This window comes from Anarhichas minor, unplaced genomic scaffold (assembly GCF_050575085.1).
Source record: "Anarhichas minor isolate MPS153535 unplaced genomic scaffold, ASM5057508v1 ptg000018l, whole genome shotgun sequence".
NCBI lineage: Eukaryota > Metazoa > Chordata > Actinopteri > Perciformes > Anarhichadidae > Anarhichas > Anarhichas minor.
In genome coordinates this window covers 13,278,270-13,299,975 of record NW_027466464.1, presented here as the reverse complement: position 1 = coordinate 13,299,975, position 21,706 = coordinate 13,278,270, and the positions used below count along the sequence as shown (strand labels likewise).

General features: G+C 46.8%; 1 protein-coding gene across 1 annotated transcript; it reads right to left on the bottom strand.

Moving 5' to 3' along the window:
- Nucleotides 1-599: 599 nt before the first annotated feature.
- Nucleotides 600-21,118, bottom strand: LOC142952916 (von Willebrand factor D and EGF domain-containing protein). The gene is made up of 33 exons (XM_076094945.1): nucleotides 20,753-21,118; nucleotides 17,622-17,806; nucleotides 17,215-17,443; nucleotides 16,932-16,997; nucleotides 16,264-16,496; nucleotides 14,935-15,024; nucleotides 14,680-14,821; nucleotides 14,125-14,342; nucleotides 13,332-13,405; nucleotides 12,966-13,242; nucleotides 12,549-12,751; nucleotides 11,525-12,429; nucleotides 11,225-11,361; nucleotides 10,985-11,146; nucleotides 10,795-10,899; nucleotides 10,048-10,162; nucleotides 8,499-8,761; nucleotides 8,077-8,296; nucleotides 7,846-7,983; nucleotides 5,794-6,234; nucleotides 5,455-5,625; nucleotides 4,635-5,005; nucleotides 4,059-4,563; nucleotides 3,882-3,977; nucleotides 3,703-3,798; nucleotides 3,288-3,383; nucleotides 3,101-3,196; nucleotides 2,913-3,008; nucleotides 2,706-2,801; nucleotides 2,394-2,489; nucleotides 1,250-1,345; nucleotides 1,047-1,135; nucleotides 600-766 (listed from the first exon to the last, which is right to left on the bottom strand). Exons 1-33 carry the CDS (start codon nucleotides 20,850-20,852, stop codon nucleotides 746-748), a joined length of 6,228 nt encoding a protein of 2,075 aa, XP_075951060.1. The 5' UTR covers nucleotides 20,853-21,118; the 3' UTR covers nucleotides 600-745.
- Nucleotides 21,119-21,706: the final 588 nt, after the last annotated feature.

The following is a 21,706-nucleotide window of genomic DNA, read 5'->3' as shown; positions in this document are numbered from 1 at the left end:
TAGCTAAAAAGACACCTGAAGAAATGAAAACCTTTAAAGGATATTTATTTGTTTTCTTACAAAACAACCAATAAACAATGCCTTAATGAGAAAGAACAGATAATACAGTGATTAAGATATATACACCAAGAAATATGCGACAATATAAAACAACCAAATAAATAAATACTCATACAGAGGTTTGGGTTTGTGTCGTAGCATTTAAAAATGTTCCCCAATAATAATAGCTGCTTGTAACGTCCTGATCAATAACTTTATGTTTCATGTATACAATAAGAAGTATAGTGTTACAGACTTTTATAATGTTGTGAAATGATTTCCTGTCTGCAGAATGTGTAGCTCTACAACAACAAGTCACTGTCTCATTAGCCTAGCTTAGCACAAAGACTGGAAGCAGGGGGAAACCGAGGCAGTATTGTAGTGTTTCTGCATAAATATGCACTCAAGAAGCCAGATTACTGCAGATGCTTAGCAGAGAACAAATAAATAGTAGTTTGTCCAGAAGTAAGTGCAGTTGTATAACTGCTGTTAAATATTCCTTTGCATGCTATCAAGCTGTAGAAACCTAAACTCCCGCTGCTTTGAGTTGTTTTGCTGAGTGCACAGAGACTGTGGTTTGTTTCCCGGTGGAGAGAACCTTTCCTTTGTGACGGCGCTCTGCTCTGATGGCTGCGTTGCATCTGGAGGATGCATCGATGCTGCTTTAACTCTGACTCTTTGGTGTCTGTTTGGTTGTGAGGGGGTCTCAACCTCGGCCAATAGGGAGCTGAAAACACAGATCCACACTGAAAATCAACAAGAACAAATGTAGCAAAGAGAAGTAGTTTCCTTCTTTGACTTTCATGACAAAAAGGAGGATATTATGGAGTCCTTGAGGCTCAATTTCAGCACGTTAAAAGATTTTCAGACCTCGATGTCACTTCTAACAAGTGAAAACTAGAAGACTTAAAACCCAGAAACATTTCCAGGCTGTACTTGTCTTTTGAGTTTAAGAGATTAGAAGTCATTGAAAAGTCCTAAACACTAAAATAATCAGTCCTTCTTACCCTTCTGGAGCAAAGAGATCCGCTCCGACAGGCGCAGACGTTTGGTCGGACACATCGGCTGCCGTACAGACACTTGTGTTCACAGTGAGCTGAGGAGTGACACAAAGACAGACACGGTCAAGAGACAAACGTCTCCGTTCAGTTTGGAAAACAGCGGGATATTCGTGAAGCGCGTCATTTTCTCGTTTCGTCGGGACACTCACGGATCTGACACAGCGTGCCGTGCCAGCCCGGCGGGCAGTGGCAGGTGTTGGCTCCCACACACTCCCCTCCGTTCAGACACTGCTGCAGGCAGCTGGCTGCGAGGCGACACACGGATCAACACGTTAGAGCTGCACTCGAGGACTTGGACTTGACTGCTCGGAGACTTTAGGGCAAAAGCATTACCTGGCCTTGTAAAGCCGCACACACTGTGGATATTTAACTATATAAGGTCTCTGATGAGAGAAACGTTTTTCTTCAAGATAAAACAGGGAGAATAACCGGTCAGTTTAAAGATGAAATTATACTTTAACAGGTGTCATTTTTAATGTCCAGACTTCAGGACTTAATGTGCAGCGGGCATTTTATTCCTAAAAACACATGAAACATGTCTAGTTCCCTTCTGTAAGGCATGAATACTTCAGTTCCTCTGTTTTTCAGTCTTTTTGAATGATCTGCTCAGCGGCTGGTTTGATTTTAATCACGTTGGAGAAGCCGTAAAACAGGAAGTAACAACAACAAAAGAGGTAGAAAGGAAACCAAATGCTGTGGAACACCGTGGAGGTGTACAGTTGCCTCCTGATAGAGGACAGCCCCTCTAGATGAGCCACAGGAGGAGAGGAGGGGCTGAGGACACACAGCTTCAACAGATAACTCTTAATCCATCTCCTCTGATGTCTGAAACTGTTTTCACATTTTCCACACGGGAGGCGTCTTTGTGGGAAGCGTCTGTCAGCAGAAACTTTGTGTAGCAGACTGTTCCTGCTTCAGTTTGGTGAGTTTTACAGTAAAGTGACGTAGTTATCAAGCAAATATTCTCTAATTACAGCTGATTTGCTGTTTTTCTCTGTTTTATTTAACTGTCTGTATGTTTTCATTATTAGTTTCACTGCTGGGTGATCTTATGATTAATCTTTCTAGTTTTTTTTTTTTACCTCAACTTATGAGTTTGTGTGTTTGTTGGCTGGATAGTTTCTGGACAACTTTGTGCTAAAACAGGTTTTGATGTGGATGACACGGGGGGAAAGGCCGTCAGACATTTGCACTGATGCATCATGGGAGCTAACAGGTTAGACCTGGAAGAGGAGTGTGTTGTAAATGTAAGAACATCTGTACGGGACGTGATTCCCGCGTCACGGCACTTACGTCTATCACATCTGTTTCCTCGCCAACCCGACGGACAATCGCACACATCTGGGCCGACACACCTGCCGCCGTTCATACACATGGGCTCACACACACCTGCAGAGAGACAGAGAGAGAACAACATCACATGTTGCAAATTCAGCTTATTGATAAAAGAAAGATAAAGAGATGGAAGGTTAAAGGACATCATGATGGCAAAGTAAGAAGAGGATAAGATGTGAGGAAGGATGGAGAAATAAGAGGATGCACCGGTGGTGAGAGAAGGAAATAAATTAGTCAAACAAGTGACGATGAGGAGGAAGAAAGACTGACTTTTCTCGCATCTCCTCCCGGTGTATCCCTGCAGACAGGAGCAGACGTTGTTCCTTATGCACAGACCGCCGTTCTTACAGGGAGGACTGCAGACGGCTGGAGGAAAAAGAATAAAGAAAATATTAAAATCAACCACGAGACAACCTCTCAAATTAACTCCATGAATGCTTGAGCTGCTTATTGACTCATTGATGGCTGAAGTCGTACCATTCTGACACTGTGCGCCGTAGAAACCGTGAGGACACTCGCAGATGTTCGGCCGAGTGCACGAACCTCCGTTGAGGCAGATGGGAGAGCAGAGAGCTGCAGGGGGGAGACGACGGTGTCAGCGTTACAGAGGTGAGGACACACACACACACACACACACACTAAGACACACACAAACACACACCCACCTGTCTCACAGGACGGTCCGCTCCAGCCTGTAAGACACATGCACTCGTCTGGAGACGCACACTGGCCTCCGTTGTGACAGTGACGGCTGCACACCACTACGACGAAAACAACATCCATCACATACTGGTAACAGAAATCGCCTTTTTGTTTTTTAAAGCAAAGAAAATGAAGTAACTGTGAACTCACTGGTCTCACATCGAGGTCCGACAAACCCATAAGGACACGAACACGTCTGCAGTCCCACACAGCTGCCTCCGTTTTCACATGGGGACCTGCACAGAGCTGCAGAGAGGCATTTTAATTAGTTATGTCATTTATTACAGTTCATTCGTAATATCAATGAACAAATTTAAGAAAATCAAGACTATTCATATGTGATGTTATTGGAGACGTATTTACTGATGGTAAAAACCAGACATTTGTAACTGGATTAAAGCTACTATGTGGAACTTTAACTGGTTATGAAACGGTCTCAGTTTAAAACTGATTCCTCTTTTTGACCTCCATCAGTAAACGAGCAGGGCAGACTGTCAGACCCTGCTGCAGTAAAATGAGGTGTTTTCTAAAGGGACTCTGGTGCTCGGAGACACTACCGCTTTACCTTCCTGACAGGTTTCTCCATGAAACCCTCGGAGACAGTGACACACACCCGGAGCAACGCAAACGCCCCCGTTCATACAGTCCGGCTCACAGATTGCTGAGAAAATGTGGGTCACAAACAAACGATATAAGAATACATAAACGGCTATAATAATTTATGTAAGCCACTTATTTGTTTACCTGTCTGACAGTCGAATCCGGTGTAGCCTGGTTTGCAGCGGCACGTGTTGGGCGCAGCACACTCCATGTTCCTACCACACATATGCCTGCAAACAGCTGGATAAACAGACAGATGTTTACCTTAAAGTTAATGTTTTCTTATCATTAAACGAGGGATGAAGGCACACGGAGCCGTACCTCTGCATGCTCGTCCATCTCCAGTGTATCCTACGGGACACCGCCCACAGTGGAAACCCTCGTCCGTGGTTGGTTCACAGGGGACACCGGGAAAACACGGCCGGTCGGCGCAGGTCGTCGCGTGTTTGTCCGCCGTCGTGCCGCTCCTCACCGCTGCCTGGATGGAGGTAGCTCTTTGTAGCGGGGAGCTGTACGCCGTCTTGCTCGAAGTTGTGAAGGTCAATGCAGGGACCGTCTCCGGTTCTTCATATCCAGGCTCGGCCTCATCTCCATCAGCGGAGAACTCTGACTCAGGGAGCGAGTACGACAGAGCGGTGAGGGCCGCTGTAAGAGGGAAGGCAGGTCTCGGAGGGGTCCAGGGTTTGGCGTGGGTGGACAACAGGTGGTTGAGCTTAGACTGGGGGGTCTGTTTGGTCTGCGTCCCTTTGCCAGACTGAGTGGATAGGTGAGGAGCAGGCGGCGTTACCTTCGCAGGTGTGGCACCAGTGAATGCTGCTTCAGACTGCTGGGAGATGATCACAGAATGAAGGACGTTCATGTCTACAGATCAAGACGACGCACGGCACCAAAACTCACCTTAGAGGACGTCACATGAGGAAAAAATGCCCTGGAGATAGCCGTGCTAGATCTGCTGTACGTCCTGAGGTTGGTACTGTGGCGGGTGTTGTGGGTGTTTGCAGTGACATGGAGGGCACCGATCGACGTTCTAGGGACATCTCTGGAGACAGTGATCGCCTCTCTCCTCCCGGTCCCGCCGCCCCTCCCTGAAGTGGGAACCTGGCGTGGCGCGTTGTCTCGGTTCTCTCTGGTGACAGCCCAGGACAGGTGTTTGATGCCGTGCCTGCTGGGCAGGTTGGGCAAGTGGAGCTGAGAGACTTTGCTGCTGCTTCCCTGCGGGGATCGGATGGTCTTGCCGAGCGTCTGCTGCTGAGGAAGGTGATTGGATGCTGAGGAAAGACAGCAGGGTTCAGGACCACAGTAAAGGAGTATCAGTATCAGGACCCCTCCCCCCCGCTCCCCTTGTTAGAAAATAACTTCTCCTGTTCAAACTTTGCGGCCGGGAGCTGATCCCTGAATCAAAGCACCAAAATGTGGTTATTACATCCAGGCAGTCTCCAACCACTTAAAGTGATTCATCAGCTGCAATAAATGACATTCATTCCAACCAAACAACCACATAAAACATCAGGGGAACCAGAACTAAATGACAGTAGCCCACGATGTTTGGAGGGATTTCCCATTACTGACAGATGTTTTCATCTGGATCCTTTGTATTTAATCCTGTATGTTGATATCCATGCTTGCATTCTGTTATTATTAGTCCAATAGAGATGTCACAAGTAAGAGTCAGAGCTGCAGGTCTATTTGCTAAATGAAATGTTCAGACGGACGTTACCTTCCTTGGCGTTCTTCATGCAGACGCGTCCGTTGCCGTAAAGGCCGGGCGGGCAACGGGCGCAGACGTATCCGACATGTGGCGGCCTGCGGTTGATGCATTGAACGCCGGGGAAGCAAGGCCTGCTGGCACACGTAGCCGACACATTCACAGCCGGAGACGGACCAGATCCTGAGAGACACAAACTGTGGTCAGTGCTCTATATGAGCTGGATCAACGGCCCTAATAGGTCCTCCTAAGCATCCTTTAGTAAGTTTTTAAATGCCGTTAAGTTAGCTCAGTAGAGTCCACTACGAACCATTAACTTTTTTAATTGGTAGACATTGTTGGAAGCCGTACCTGAAGCTGGTCTGCCACTTCCTGACGGCTGGGCGGGAGTGGATGTCTTTGCAATAGTGTTGCCAACTCCTGAGATGTTCTTGAAAGTGTCTGCGTTGGTGGTGGATGGGTTGAGTTTAATTCCTTGGCTTTCTCTCAAAGCATCAGTCTTTATTTGGGAAACGATTGGTGTACCTGCCGTGATGCTTATGTTACTTTCCGCCTTAGTGAACGCTGGGTCCAGGCTCATCCCTGGAATGCGTCTCAGAGCGGTGGTCTTACTTCGGGACCAGTTTGGGTCAGTCCTTGGAATGGTCTTCCCCGCCTCAGCCCTTGTCTGCGGTGAGCCACTTGAGGTCTTCCGGAAAGTGTCTGTCTTTATTTCGGGTGGTTGCAGCAGAACATGTGGTGTCTTGTAGACTGTGGTACGAGGAGCAGATGTGGTAGAGACGGGGACGACTGCTGTATGAAGAAGAACAGATTATATTTCGTACTGCCAAATAAACACTTTATCTGATGCTCTGGAACTACTTCCCCCGTCCACATTGCAATGAACCAACAGCAAAGGATTGACGAATATACTGTAGCCTGGAAGGGTCAAAAGGTTGTTCTCTTAGAAAGACAGACGCTCAGCAAGAGACCAGACTTTGGAACGAGTTTGTGTAAAGATCTCAACGAGGCATGAGCGCCAGTCACAGCGTATTAACACATTTACAAGCCACGAGCGGAGCAGGAAGCACTCAGTGATTTGCAGCAAGTCAAGCAAACCTGACTCTGATTCGTCCTGCGTTCGCTCGGCCAACATTTCTTGTTTAAGTTTACAGATTACATCATCACGAGACTTTTGAATCCACTTCTCCGACATCTTGTGACTCGACTTTCCTCATCTCAACTTTTTCAGAGCTGAGTTGACTTCTGTTCTCACCCTGAACGGACACATGAAGTTATGCATCTTTTGCGCTGAACTGAACAAAGGAGGTGAAATGAGTCAAACCAAAGTCTGCAGAAGATCAGAGGACTGATGAGTAAGCAGTTAAACAAAAGGGGATGAGAACATCCAAGGATCTGTCCTCATGAGTCTACTAAAAAAGACAAACAATACATCACTGACAGGAATTTATGCCGAATGCTTTGCTTTTTTAAGGACGGTAATGTCTTGCAACATACACCTCTGATTTACTCAAAGGACAACAACTTGACATCTCCACAGATTCTTAGCTGCTGGGAGGTGTTCAGCTTTATAAATACCATTACAACTATTAGTGATGAGTTAACTGTCATCCGTACACATGCATGTACACAAACATGAGCTGGAAGCAGCGTTTCTCCCACAGCGGCAGTGTTTTCAAAGCATTAACTCAACAGTAAGCAGTGACCTCAATTCAAAGCGTATCAGCTGCCATCTGGTTTCCATTCAACACAAGTACTTTAACCCCGCGATGAACAAATGCACCGTCACGTTCTGGACAGTTAGCAGATGCTCTTATCCAAAGTGATTGTACAACCACTTGAAATATTTGCATGCAAATTGTCCCATAGAAAAAGATTTTACTTTTTACATTTTGCAAGACCTTAGAACGACTTCAGAATGGTTGCAGCATTTCAAAGAACAGCAGCATCTGATGAACTCATGTTACGCCGGCTGATGAGATCCAGGTTTGAGGGTCTGAGCTATGTCATCATGTATAACGGGTCTCGTATGTGTGCACTTTAAAATCTTATGTAAAAATGATTATCAGTAGTTTTAAATAACGTTTTTTGCAATTTATTAAGAAAAATGTTCGTTAAAACTGAGTGAAATATCTCACTTATTTAAAAATGCATCTGTTCAGTTCTCATTTTATTAACATCTAACGATCAAACTATGCTCTTTAGCCAACAGATGATTTTGCAAACCTGTAACTGAATATCTTTTAAAACATGTAATGATTCAATGCCTTGCTCAAGGGTACTTTGACAGGATACAGTACATTCTTTTTTTATGCACACAACTGCTGCTGTTTAACGGTGAATTTGTTTTAGCTGCTGTCCTTTTAAACACCTGAAACGTATTCTCTTCATGCTCATTCTTACCTGTGCATATTGTCCCATTTCCCAGCATGCCTTTGGTGCACGAGCCGCAGCTGTAGGAGCCAAAGCTGTTGAAGCACGGGACTCCTTGGAAACACGGCTTCCTCTCACACTCGTTGACATCGTCCAGGCATGTGACACCTGCCGAACACACGGTAAGATGTTTCCACGATCATAAACTGATCCTCTTCAAACATGTGATGCCACTTTTAACGACTTTTACTAACATCTCACCTTTCAACCCCGCAGGACACTCGCATCTGTACCTGCCGGCGGTGGTGATGCAGTTGCCGGCTGCGCACGGAGCTGACCGGCATTCGTCCACATCCTGGTCGCAGAGGTCGCCCTGCTTCCCCTCGGGACATACGCACAGGTGCTTCCCGCTTCCAGCAGGGAAATGAACGTCCGTCACACACGTCCCTCCGTTCTGACACCCACACGTCACCACGTCCATCTGTATTACAGGTGGAACAGAGAGACGGCTCAGGTAGGTCCTGTTTTTATTAAAATAATATCTAACAATCAGTATTGGACACTTCTAGAGAGTTACTAAGCACCGAGACAGTTGTTAGCCACTTATACCAAAAGTACTACAGAGGGGGACCATCCTGGCTAAATACAGGTTCAATAAATAAGTTATATCTCTCCAACTCTACCTCCACAGTGAAGGAGCTCTGGGCGTTGCACTCGTCTGACAGCGTGAAGCGAAAAGTCTGACGTCCCTCCTCCTCAGGAAGCGACGGGACCCTCCAGATAAGGAGGCCGGCAGGGGAGAGGAAGGCCCCCCTCGGCCCCTCTTCCAGCTGGAAGAGGAGGGCCGAGCCCTCGGGGTCCGATGCCGCAAACTGGAAGACAAAGTTCTCCCCGCCGAATGTCCGCAGGTCGCTTTGAGGCTGGTGGAAGGCCGGCGGCTCGTTGACTGAAGACGGAGGAGGAAACTCTGAAGAAACTTAAGTGAGTGTTCGCAACTCACCAACAACACAACTAGCTCTTTTGTCAGTTATTCTTATTTACCGTTACGTCTACAAGTCTTTGTGTTTTGGTTCCTGTCCTCAAATGAACTCTTACAAGAGAGCTCGGTTTGGCTAAAAACGTTCCCCCTGGAAGGATCATTGTAAACACACGTTTCCAGCTCCTCTTTCTCTTCTCAGTGAGATCATGTATCATCCACCTACTGAGATCACTCCCTCCAAACAGATGTTTAAAAGAATGAAATAATCCCAGGAAACACCTGCTCAGCATGACGGTCAAATGATAAGAAACTGATTAATACGATTATTGCTATCACTGAATTCCTAACCGTCTAGAAACATGTCTGGCGTTAATAATAATGTTTCAAGATAAATCAAATCAAGAGGAACCATTTCAACGCACTGAGTAAACTCAGGCCTGAAGGCTGGATGCAGTATTACACTATTCCAACTGATGGGTTTGTTGAGTGTCAGTCTGTGTAGCTGTGGTGATCAACCGTGTGATTCCCCCCCCCCCCCCCCCCCTCGTCTCAGGCTGGTTAAGCGACAGGTCAGGGCATGCTGGGAAACCTAAACCTCCGCTCCTTTGATCCGCTAATGGGGACAAACATGACCAAAGCGGTAACAGAAAGATAAATACTGTTCTTCCTGTTAGTCATCATTAGTGGGCTGCAAGCTGAGTCGAAAACACGTCCTGGAGGAACAATGTTGTCTAAAACATAATCACTGCTGGTGGAGCATTAAGAATTGTATTATCTTTACTCAACACAGGCAAAGAATAAACATAAACATGACAATAAAACTTTACCAAAAGAGTTTTGGATGTTTACTTACCAGGACCCCAAACATAAAGTTTAAAGGTGTAAATATTAAATAAATGCTGAGTGGCCAATTTTGGGTATTGGTCCATGAACTTGCAACGTGTGGACAAAATAAAAACAAATGCATCTGGTCTTATTTGTCATTACAGAATCTACTTATTGATGATTGCTCAACATGTTTTTTTAGGAGCAGGAATCTTGTAGAATATCTTCAATTGAAGGATTGTGGAGTAGGAATACATTGTCCACATATTTATGGCCATTTGTGTGTACTTTGTTCATGACGATGTCTGCTTTTTGCCTGATATATGTGACTGAAATGTTGACCGTGTCCAAGCAGATTATCTCTGGTAATTTTGATGATGTATTGGGGGGGAAAAAAGTTTTTTATTTTTAAGATAAGTTGTTTGTACCTTGATTCACAGACCAGCTGAATTTGGAGGTTTCCGGGTCGCAGAGGAGGCAAGGGCTGCTGGGACTGGAGACTCCCTCTGCAAAACACATCCCGTCGATGTTACACGTCCTCTCCTGGCAACCACAGACAAAGGTTTGTCATATTTACAATCTTTTAAAATGCTGACATGTTGATGCAGCTTCCAGAAATTGTAAAACCTATTTTTTCTTTGGAGATGCCAGGTACATAACAGGAAATCCACCTTTAGATACACATCATCGCTGCTCAAGCTACTTCAATTTAGTTGAGTTTGGCAAGAAATATCTCTTGGTGTCTATCTGCAGTGGCATGTGTTCACTCCAGGTTTGTTTGCAAGGTTACATGTTGTTCTGCGTCCTTTCCCATAAACAACAAGAACCTCTGCACCTTTGTTGGGCTTTTAAAGAGCCAGCTGCTGCGTGTTTGGAGCAACGGAAACCACACTGTCTCTGGTTTAGTTATTCATAACATATAAAAACCCACTGAATCACATCTGTCTCCTAAATCTAGAGTCTGAAACACCAGAGTCCAAGTTTTCCTGTGTTGAATTGTCATGTGAATGACGACTTTCCTCCCTAAAAAAGGTTGGTGAAAGATCTGACTTACCTACTAACAATTTGTTAGTTTTTAACAGTTTTTACTCGAGGCACAGTGATTAATCTAATGTTGTTTGGAGCCGTCAGTGTGGAGGAGGAAAAACGCGTATTTCTTTTTGTATGCGAGTTACCTTTAACTTACAGAGTCCTGAGCGCGATGCCTCGCAGACCTGGCAAACGCCATCGTAGATGGTCAGCACCATGGCCTGGCTGTACTGGGAGCCATCATTGGTGACCTGCAACAGGAAAGAGAGGAGCTGACATGGGGGGGGGGGGGGCTTAAAACAAAACAGCTAACAACCAACAAACGAGAGACGTTACTTTAATCTCCCAGCGTGCGTATGGTTTGTCGTCCATCATGAAGTCCTCTGTGTTGACGGCTGTGTTGCTCAGAGATGGAACAGCACAGTCTAGAGCTTTGGAGCTGAGGAAGGTGGCTTTGGTTCTCTGTTTCTCCCCTTGAACCCAAACTCCGTTCATGTACTGTGGAGGCAGATCAACACAACTCAGAGGAAATATTTTTTGGGAAAAAGAAACCTTTTGACCTTAGCTTTTCCTCACCTTCAGTCTGTTGGCATAGCAGCTGAGGTCGGGAGAGTCGATGAAGCCGAGGCCGAAGACTCGAACGCTGCGACAGTTGACGGCTCGGATGTCACACAGTCCACTGTTCTCCAAATCTGTCAGCTCTACTGGCTGGCCTGTCAGAGGAGAGATTATTGATCAATGGAAAAAGAGAACATTAGTTCAGCAGAGACATCAGCAGAGAAATGCTTTTTTTCTGCAGAAGTCTGCACAGTAAAAACATAATAATCAACCTGCTAAACCCATTAAGGATTGGAGCAACCGTCTCCGGATACTCACTGATGGCGAGGCTGCAGTCGTAGAAGCTGTGGCTGGGAAAGCACTGGCAGCCCCATTCTGTACACTTTCCGTTACCGTTGCAAAAATTGGGGCATCGCAGAGCTGTCACCACCTCCCTGGCCGTTCCCGGAGGACCGGCCACCTCCAAGGCTCTCTGGGTCCGGTTTTCCAACAGCCTCCTCTCACACTCATTCTCCAGGTAGGGCAGCAGTGCCTCCTCCCAGCCCAGGTCGTCTTTGAGCTGCAGGTCCAGAATGCAGAGATCCACTGCCTCTTCCAGGCGGCGTCCCAGCAGCCCCCGGCACACTGCACCAACAGTGGAGTTGGCCAAAGCCATCTGGCACACCTCGAGAGCTTTGGCTGAGGTCAGGCCGCTCGGCGTTGGCCACTGTGGTTGCACCTCCGGCCGGGCTTCCGCCAGGTGATCCTCAGGGAAGAAGTAGGCAAAGTTCTCCAGATCCGCCTGGCTGAGGCTCTGAGCAGCGAAGACGGGCTCGAATCCAAATGACACCTGTCTCCTCGGCCTGCCAGTGGAAAGCAGAAGATCCTCCCTGAACTCACCGTCCAGTTCAAAATCATCGCTTTGATGGTGCTCGGCGTGAAACCGAAGGTGTCTCCTCTCCAGAGGATGAGCGTTAAAGGCGGACATATCCAGGATGCTCGCCTCCGTCTCCGGACTCTCGATGTATTCCACTGTTGTGTCCATAGAGGGAAACACAGATGTGTAATCCACATTATCGTGTGCTATGCAGTTGGAGTGGGCGGACGGATTGTACAAGTTCCTCATCGCTCTGCCGGCGTGATGAGATGCGCTGTATCCTTTCTGGCACTGACAGAAAGGCCTCCTGACCTCTTCAATCGTCCCGGGAGGTGTCCTGTCAAACAAACTTTCGCCGGGAGCAATCCTAGCCCACACGCAAAGAAAGAAAGAAACAGCTCTGTGTAGAATCTCCCATATCAGCCAAATCAGGTCCTAACAAAGCTAAAGTTGAATAACAATCATTTGTATTTGTCCCAGACTGACCTCCAGTCCTCTATGAAGCGATGCAGGTCATCGGGGCCATAGGAGCCCCCGTCCGAGCCGTGGAAGTCGTTGTTGCCGTTGTGGTCGAAGGTGCCGCAGAGGCCTTGCGTGTTGCTGTAGTCAACGCTGGGCACCCGTACGGACAGGCTCATCCCCCAATCGCCAACATCGGCCCTAACAAAGGCCCCGGAGGGAAAGATCAACTACGAGAGGAGAGTCACATCCAACAGCGTCATTAACAATAATCTCCTCATGCAAGAAAAAGCAAACATTTAAACTGAAAGAGCTGCGCATTCTTGATTCAATTCTTGACGGTTCAAGCATGAACACAGCCGATGATGTTTCCCGGGAAGCAAAATAGCGTGTAAAGATTTTCCAAATGAATCTGCACCAGTGTCAAAATGTTGGGATACCTACGGTGACCTTCTTCCCCTGGTGGGACTCCAGCACCCTGACTCGACTGCCCTCCCTGTCGCCGAGGGTCCTCAGGGTGAGCTGCGGCCTCGTCTCCTGCGGCTGGCCGTTGCACATGTCAAAGACGGCGAGATCGTTCCCCTCTCGAGCCGCAACGCCGCAGTTGCAGGCGACGGCGTAGTGACGGCTGCCGCAGTCCCACTGGCGAGAGTGGACCTCAAACTCCCTGACGAGGCTCCGGTAGAGGACAAAGGTGCCAGTCTGGTGGTTTTCATAACGCCTGCACAGAAGGACGTACAGATGTTTTACCGGGCCAAACTTTAACTTCTCTTTAACGCCTGCGAATAACCAATTCAAGAGGTAAATTACCTGCCGTCCAGAGTAATGACATGTGGGTCAGTCAGAGAGTAGCAGATGGAAGTAGGAACGTCCTGGACCGTGACCTGGGGGGAGGTTAGGAGAGCAAAGATGAGGTGGGGGGGGTGCTCCACCCTGTGACCCTCTGACCTTGGGCTTTGATGTTTTCACCAAACACAGATGGGAAAACTCCCTTCAGAGACGCGCTGTCTGGAGGGCTGACATCATGTCTTGCGTAATGCTACAGCTTGTGTGGATGCAAGTAACGGCTACGCAGAGCAGCGCTCTTTAAACATGATGTCAACCCATCAAACAGGCACACAACCCCCCCTTACCCCTCCATCTTCATAAAGCACTGCATAACTGTGTGTATACATAAACAGTTTCACAGAGCGACCTGTAATTACAGCCTCCTTTCTCATTAAAGTAATACTTGGATAATTATATGACTCTGCTGTTTTCTTCATTTAGTTTTGGTGCCCTCTTAAGAAATTCCCTCTAGGATTCCTGGAATACCCAAGGGGCCACTGGAACCTCCTCAAAGACCCCTTGGGCATCCTCAAGGAGTCCAGGAACCCCTGTAAGGACCAAGTAATATGCAGTTTGCATACCACAGGACCATAAGGGCCACTGAAGAGCTTTGGCTACAAATTTTCACTAATCCCTGGAACGTCTGCATTGTGGTTTTATATAAAAAATACTTTGAATCACCATAAATGTGATCTAGATGATAATTACATACTCTCACTCCACGGAGAATCTTTGAATCATCTTTGAACGTGGAAGGAAACTCATGTTGACTCACTTTCAGAGACGTCGGGACGTAGCTTCTCCAGAGTCGCGGTGCGCTGGGTCCGGGCAAAACGCCGATCAGACTCGGGCGATTCCCATCCCGCGTAAAGTCTGTGACAGCGGTGATGAAAACTGCTGCCCGGCCACAGCTGCCTTCTCTACAGGCGTTGGGCTGGAGCTCTACCTGGCAGGCGGACAGCGCCACATTTGGGGCCTCGTGTTCAAGACCGTCTGTGGATGTCAACACAGCAGTGAGTTAGTGTTAACGGATAGCACACAGCTGCCTGCAGAACCGTTATGTCTTCCTGAGCTGGCTTTCATGTGATGATGTACGGGGCAAGTCGGAGCACAACAGATGAGGAACCACAAGACAAGTGTGCAGAGTTTTCTGAACAAATTTACAAATAATTATACGAATAAAGGGATTTTAAGGCTAACAAGGTCAGCTGTGGTGGTTGCTGCAGGCTCATCCTGTTGCCAACATTTAGATTTTGTCTCCAAACAACTCAACAAGATGTTTAGCTTGCAGTTAACTCAAACACTCTTCCTGTTTTCCTGCAGGTCTGACCTGGCTCGTGGACACTCAGAGCCAGAGGGACTCCACACTGGCGACCGTGGTCGGCGCCGTAGCAGGGGATGGGCACTGTGCTGTGCACGGTCACCTCGTGCTCTTTGCTGTTCTCTGCTATGTGGAGCGAGTCTGGAGAAAACTGAAGACAAAGACGGAACAAAGAGGCTTTGGTGAGTTTGACCTGGCTTTTTCTACAGTGACTCTCAAATGCGTTGGTTTGGATCGGAGTAGAAACATAACACAGATGTTTACCTTCAGTCCAGCGTAGAAACCCTCGCTTTCTTTTGGAGGAGACCTGCTGTGGCTGGAGTTGGCTCTGAAAGTTGACACGCTGCAGGAGAACTGCAAGAAAGACATCACCGTTAATCCATAAAATAACACGTAAGAGAAGTTAAAGATAAAAGTTACAGTAGAGTTTTAATCCCTCTATCAGGGTTGTGTTGTGAAACTCAAAATAGATTTAAACATTTAAATAAACTGAAAAAGTATCAAAGCATTTCGCCACTAACATTTAACTCACTCTCATGGTTTGAGAAGAAAAATGAATCTGACCCTTGACCCAACTCAGCTGTGACATCAACATGTGCTAAAGAAAGGCTCCGTGAGCGAGCCCAGCCCTCTGCAACACGACTAACACAACCCAAACATGGACGACGAGCACAATGGTCCACAGCTGTATCGAGGGGCATCGCCTCGCTTTCACACAGCATCACGTTGGAAATCGAATAACTTAATGTTTCCTGGCAAGAGATAATTTCTCCAGGAAACGAGAGCCGTCGGCAGCCTCTGGCTTCTGAGGCTGTGCAGCAGACGTTTAATTATAACAAAGCAGACGTTTAATTATAACAACTATTACGCCCAATGCAGAAAAGAAATTCAGCTGTAAGAGAGAAACTAAGGAGCAAGCAAACGACTGATTCCGATTTGTTCCTCGTTTCATGAGCGATCACTCCATTTTCTCTTGTAGGTTGAGTTTCCTGGTCTGATCTAAATATGACTTATGGTCTTGACGCACGAAGCAGACCTCAAAGGACTTGCAGTAACTGCTCTGAAGTCTGTATTCAAACGCCACCATGAGTCTGCTTTGCCTTTTCTGTGCTTTGTCTTCTTGCAGAAGAGCCGACGCTCCAACCTCCCAAATCTTCCCGTCTGAAGGCAGGGAACTGGAACTGAACATGTTGGCATTAAACCCCAGAATCTGTGCCGTTAAGTTTAGAAGAAAATAGCAACTCTGTTGTGCAAGTTGTCGAAGAAAACAGTGTAAAGAAGCAGCTTTATTGTGTGTGTGTGCATTTGTCCGTGTTCACATAACTGACCCCAGAACTCACAGATTAAATGTGAAGCATGTGGAGCGAGGCTTTCACAGCCTGCAACTGATTTAACTTACCCACCCTCCTCTTTCCTTCTAACTGGATATGACACACGCCTCTCTGCCGTTGCCTTTAAGGATGAACCCAGGCAGAAAGAGGTCAGCATGATCCGCAGCTTTCGTTCCCCACTTTCAGGGGTCAAACCCTCTCTCACACACACACACACACACGTGCTCCCAGAAAACTCTCAGCGCGGTCTGGCAGGAATTACCGTTTCTCCGAGCCTGAAGTGGACGCCATCCATCTCCACCACAGAGAAGGAATTCAGTGTGGATTCCTGCCTGATCTCAGCCTTCATGCTTTGGCCGATGTGTCTGGCCCAGACCACCTGGAAGCCCAGTGGCTGGTTCCACGGCGGCGGGATGAAAGAGCACCTCAGGTGGACACTGTGGCCGATGAGCTCCGGGGTGATAACGGGCCGGGACGGCAAGGACGGGACGGCAGCTGAAAACCCGGACAGCAGTTACCCGAAACAACCCTGATGAGAATTTGACTTAATACATTTTATTTTATTTGTGTAGCACTTTAAAATACGGTAAAACTTGCTTCTCCAATAAATTAGACCATTTTTTCTGATTTTGCGTATCGTAAGTCGGTGTAAACCATCAAAAATTCTAAATGTTATTCTTTGTTATTCTCATCTATCGAAGTTATTTGCAAAAAAACGCATAATTATGAATAAATTATTGCATTTCTATTGAAAAATTAGCTTTGATTTAAAAGAAATTTGGCATTATTATGTATTATTATCTGCTTAGAGCTGGAAGCTAACTTAACGGTACAACTCTCCAGTCAATGAAATATAAAATTCTTCATACTACAGTAAGATCAAAAGAGAATCTGTGGTTTAAGCAGAAGCCAACATTCTCAGACTCTCACCTTTGCATCGGCCGTTGACTTCTACCTCGCCTGGCGGGCAGAGTTTGGGTCCCACATCTGGAGTAACTGAAACATCAGATGTTTTTCTCATTATTAAGGTGCACGAACATTGGCCGGTATATCGTTATCAGCTTTAAAAAAATCTCAATTCTAAATATAGTTATCGGCCTCAAAACTAAAACGTCAGGAAGTGGTTCCTAATGGCACAAAGCACTTTGAGAACATGTTAAGGCCAGCTCAGACTCTCCTGGAGTGGACTCGTGGACCCTCTCAGCATGTTTACCTTTAGCGCAGTATCCCATGCACCCCTGTGTGGGCTGCAGCCGGTAGACCAGGAACTCGCCGCAGTTCCGCACCGTGATGGGGATGCGGAAGAGGCAGCAGTCCTTGGTGCTGCCGTGGAAGAACTGCCAGGTGGCGCAGGCAGAGAGCTGGCGGACCTCGCCGGGCCGCGGCAGGGGGGAGTCCTTCAGAGAGAGCCACACCGGAGCTTGTGTACCACAGCGGTTCATCTGCAGGGGGGGGGGGTCAACAGAAACAGTCATTACCTGCAGCGAGGGGGTCATTAAACTCTCCACCTGAGCTGAAGGTGCTTATTAACCCGACCTGCTGGGTGATGTTAGTGCAGGCAGGTGGTTTTATGTGAACGACTTCTTTGGCAGAGCTCATCTGCCATTTTTGGCCTCTTACCTCAACACAGGTGGTCGGCATCTCCGCCGGCTTGTTGTTGATCCTGAATCTGTACCAGCCCGGAGACAGCGAGTGGTCACAGATCAGGTCCTGGATGGCCGTGTCCTGGATCTCCGTGGAGTCGAAGTCGACGCTGCGATAGGGATTACGCAAAGTCCGATGACCTCCCGGGTAACACTCCGGAGCTGAGAGCAAGGATGGTGGGAATTACACACTGATTTAGCAGATGTTATGTGTGTTTAAGTTGGTTAAAAAACATCTTTCTGGATGTAGTTTAATGAAGAGGAAATGAAAACTGGAGAACCTCAGCAGGTTTACCCTGGAGTCATGTCTTATCTTAGACTTTTGTTTCCCACGACGTTTCGTCTATCTTTATCACAAACGGCAGGACTGAGTCAGACTGTCCTCGGCTTAACTGAGTTTTCTCTCTCAGTACACTGGAGGCAAAAGGCTTCATATGAAGGGTGTGGACCTTTATTCTTGGCCTTGGGATTCGTAATTTGACAAAACAATCTTTTTTTATGGTCAACTTTCCTGCACCTTCAAAATGGATCCTTGGGAAAACAAAACCACTCAGCTGCTCAATCCTGCTGTTGGAAAATCACAAACTGATACAAATTGATGACAATACCCAAAAAGAGAGACACAGAACTACCACGAGACATGAAATGACCAAAACAAGACAGAAAGACAACCAAGAGATGCAGAATACAACCACGCAGAGACACCACCTGTCTACAAAGAGACAGATTACCATTAAAAAGGGACGCAATACTACCAACAGATCGTCCTAAACCTTCGACATAAGGTCTAGCACAGCTGTGCTCTTGAGTGCCCGGATAAAGGTTGTAATTGAGCCTATTTTAACAAGCTACATTTTGAGTTTCTATATACTAATGTCATACATTAGTGATTTGTTCACAAGGAACTCTATTATCAGACGACATGACAAGAAGTGTTTGCACATTTGCTTCTTAAAACTGTCGGTGGGCATTGAGGAGATGAGCAGAAAGGATCATTTCACCCCCGAAGGTTATCTAAATTGCTAAGAATAACAGACATTCCTGTGAGCCTCTCGCCTCTCTAAACTCGCCCCCCCGGGAAAGGACGATCAAGCCAATGGCACATGACTGGCCTCTGCAGCTGCAGGCTGAATTTATTTGAGCAGAACATGTAGTTTTCCACACTAGCACACTCAAAAGCTCCACATCTGTCAAGTGAAAAGGGTCAAAGTCGTCAACGGAGGCTTTTCTTAACAAAGCGAAACAAAAAAACAAGCGGGCTGCTCTTTCTACTTTCCCCTGTTTGAGTTTGATTGTGGCGGCTGAGCAAAGCCACATCGGGGAAAACAAACAGTCGGGGTATTTAGGGTGTTTTGAGACCGTCAAAGCCTTGAATGGACTGGGCAGAGTTACTGCTGGTGATCCCAAACCCAAACAAGGTCTTACAGGCTGGTCTTCACGTTGACAGGCCCCTTGAAAGCAAAATCTCTTGTTTACGTCGCCTCATGTCTGCGTGTTCGCCTCGTCTGGAAGCTCCACCGATGAGACTCCGGGTCACAGGTTGTCCAAACATCCAGGTTTTCCAGGCAGGAGGACAATCGGCGAGGCTTTGGCTGCTGGCTAAACTGTTCCACTTGGCGGCTTAATGAGCTTACAGAGCCGAAGGGGAGGGGGCGGTGACCTAATGAAGCGGCCCCCAGGAGGGGGGGGGTCCCCACTGGGAGGGAGGCCCTCAGCAGCCCAGATGTGCAGGGACTTCTGCAGGTTCTCAGGAAATAAGATTAATTTGAAAGAGCGTGGCGTTAACACAACTGAGGCCACGGGTCTTTAACCCCCAGACGGCCTGTCACTCACCACGGAAACAAACAGTCAGACTGACTCATTATCACTAATTATCAAAGCAGTTAGGAAACACTTAACACGCTCGTACTTAGGAGGGTTTGGAGGATTTTTAAAGCACGATCACTAAAGATTTTAGGATGAAGCTCCTGACGGCTTCATAACTTTTCTTTGTATTCTTGACGAGGTGGAAAAGCAGTAAAATGTCTCAAACTAAACTCTGCACAAGAGGAAAAAGAGATAAAACTGTAAGACATTGGAATATCCAACATGCTCGCGGCTGATTGACCAACACTAAAAGATCTCACACCCAAACTGTTTGAAATGTGTCCCCCGGAGGTACAGGAGTGTCAGTAGACTTTATTTTGGAACACAAATGTCTTTCTTGTAGCAAAGCTGTGCGAGGACCCACAGAGTTTCCTTTTACGATCGCCTGCCTCAAAGTTTACGACCGCAGAGCTTTGATGTGTCGCTGGAGACAAAGACCGGAGACAAAGACATGAGCAAGATGGAAGACAGGGTGGCATGTTTGACTGACCGAGACAGCAGCTTTATGTTCAAGTCAAACAAAGGTTATCAGCCAGAGAAAGGCATGATGGGAGATGATTTTACTGGATTATGTTTATGTTTCGATGACATGCTGCATGTTTATGAGAACTGATGTTGCGTTATTTCCTTTCATGTTGTTTTTACCGCACTTTTTCTTTCGTAATTCCTAATAAATCGAGTTCAATGTGAATAATATTTTAAAAAGAGAACTTCATCTCCCCTTTTTAGCAACTTCTTTGTTGCATTATCAAATCATCCCAAAAAGATTCCCTGGTCACGAGCACAAAACACTGCTGCATGAGTTAAGAAACTTTTACTTTTCAAAGTTAAGATTTTACAAACATTGAGTTTCATTCAGCTGAAGCACCTTTGAGTTTTTCTTCTGTCTCAGTAATGTTACCTTTGTCCTCTGCCTGACTTGCTCTCATCTCTTCTCTCTGAAGGTCCATCTAACCTCTGGAGCTGCTGAGTGACAGGAATGCAGCCTCACGGGCCAAGTCATGCAGCTCTGCAGGACCTGCTGCTTCTAACAGGTAATGTCTTCTTTTTATTTGAGGAAATAACGATTTGAAGCGGAGACTCTGGGTTGCTTTAGACATCTCCATCTACTTCATGTCCCTGACCATGAAGATGAAAAGTAGTTTTGTGTCTTCATGGCAGCTGAACTATTTGAAAATCATAAGGTTTTTTCTTTTGTTTTAAGCCATAACTTAAGCCATAGCAAGTTTGCTTTCCACTTACCACGTTGCGCGAACGCTCCTAATTGCACGACCCACAGCAACGCGATGCGTAAATATCCAGAGAACAGCATGCGCTCCGAGCCAAATGAGCAACACTCCATGGCTGGTGGCCCGGGGTTAAGGGATGTAGGCTGGCTTCAGTCTTCGGGTCCCATTGAGAGTTTGGAGAAACGGTGCGAAAGTGGCGCAAACTGTAGTTATTCCCCTTCTCCCGTTTGATAATTAGAGAAAAAAAAGCTTTCGATTTGCGCTCCGCTCGCCGGACAACTGCGGGTTTTCTGTGCAAACGGCGCAAGATGACCAAAAAAGAGGCGGGAGGAGGCACTAAACCACCGAGGAGTGTGCTCCTATAGGTGGGTCCTCTGTGATCCCAGTCTCTCATCCACATCACGTGCAGACACATCAATAAGTGCTCCATGTCTTCCGTCCTAATGAAAGCTGAACTCGTCCCAGCAGCGTCTCCAACACGGTAAATAAACACGTCTGAACTGTTTAGACTCGCTGCTACGGAACCACAAGGCACGGATCCGTGCGTGGAAGTGAACGAATGTAAGTGAGAACGTCAGATGAAGATAATCAGAGACGCATGTGCTGCTGCCACGTGCGCGTCTACAACAACCCGGACTCCTGAAGCCAAATGTCTGACTCATGTTGGAAGACTTTCTGCATTTCCTGCAAATCACTAAAATCACAAAGAGGACAAACATGGATTTAGTGTAAAAAAAACCCAAAGAAAAACATTCACTTCAGACATCTGCAGGTATACATTGTACACACACGCAGTATTCTACAGCTGTTAGTACTCAGTGTACTTGTGTACACTCACAGCATGTCTGCAGCTGTAGAGGAAGTTCGTGCAGCCTCAGGCTTTAATTTGGAGAAACATGAGGATAAAATAATGCACATGAAATTAATTATTAACAGTATGGGACATGTGTATGAAAGGCTTCATTTA

What these genes read in the sequence shown, in the direction of transcription:
- LOC142952916 (XM_076094945.1), bottom strand. Translation starts at nt 20,852, where the DNA reads ATGGAGTGTTGCTCATTTGGCTCGGAGCGCATGCTGTTCTCTGGATAT. An exon ending in CAGCTGGTCTGTGAATCAAG is followed by an intron (nt 8,762 to 10,047) that starts GTACAAACAACT and finishes CTCCGTCTTCAG; the next exon opens with TCAACGAGCCGCCGGCCTTC. An exon ending in GATCTCTTTGCTCCAGAAGG is followed by an intron (nt 767 to 1,046) that starts GTAAGAAGGACT and finishes CTGTGTTTTCAG; the next exon opens with CTCCCTATTGGCCGAGGTTG.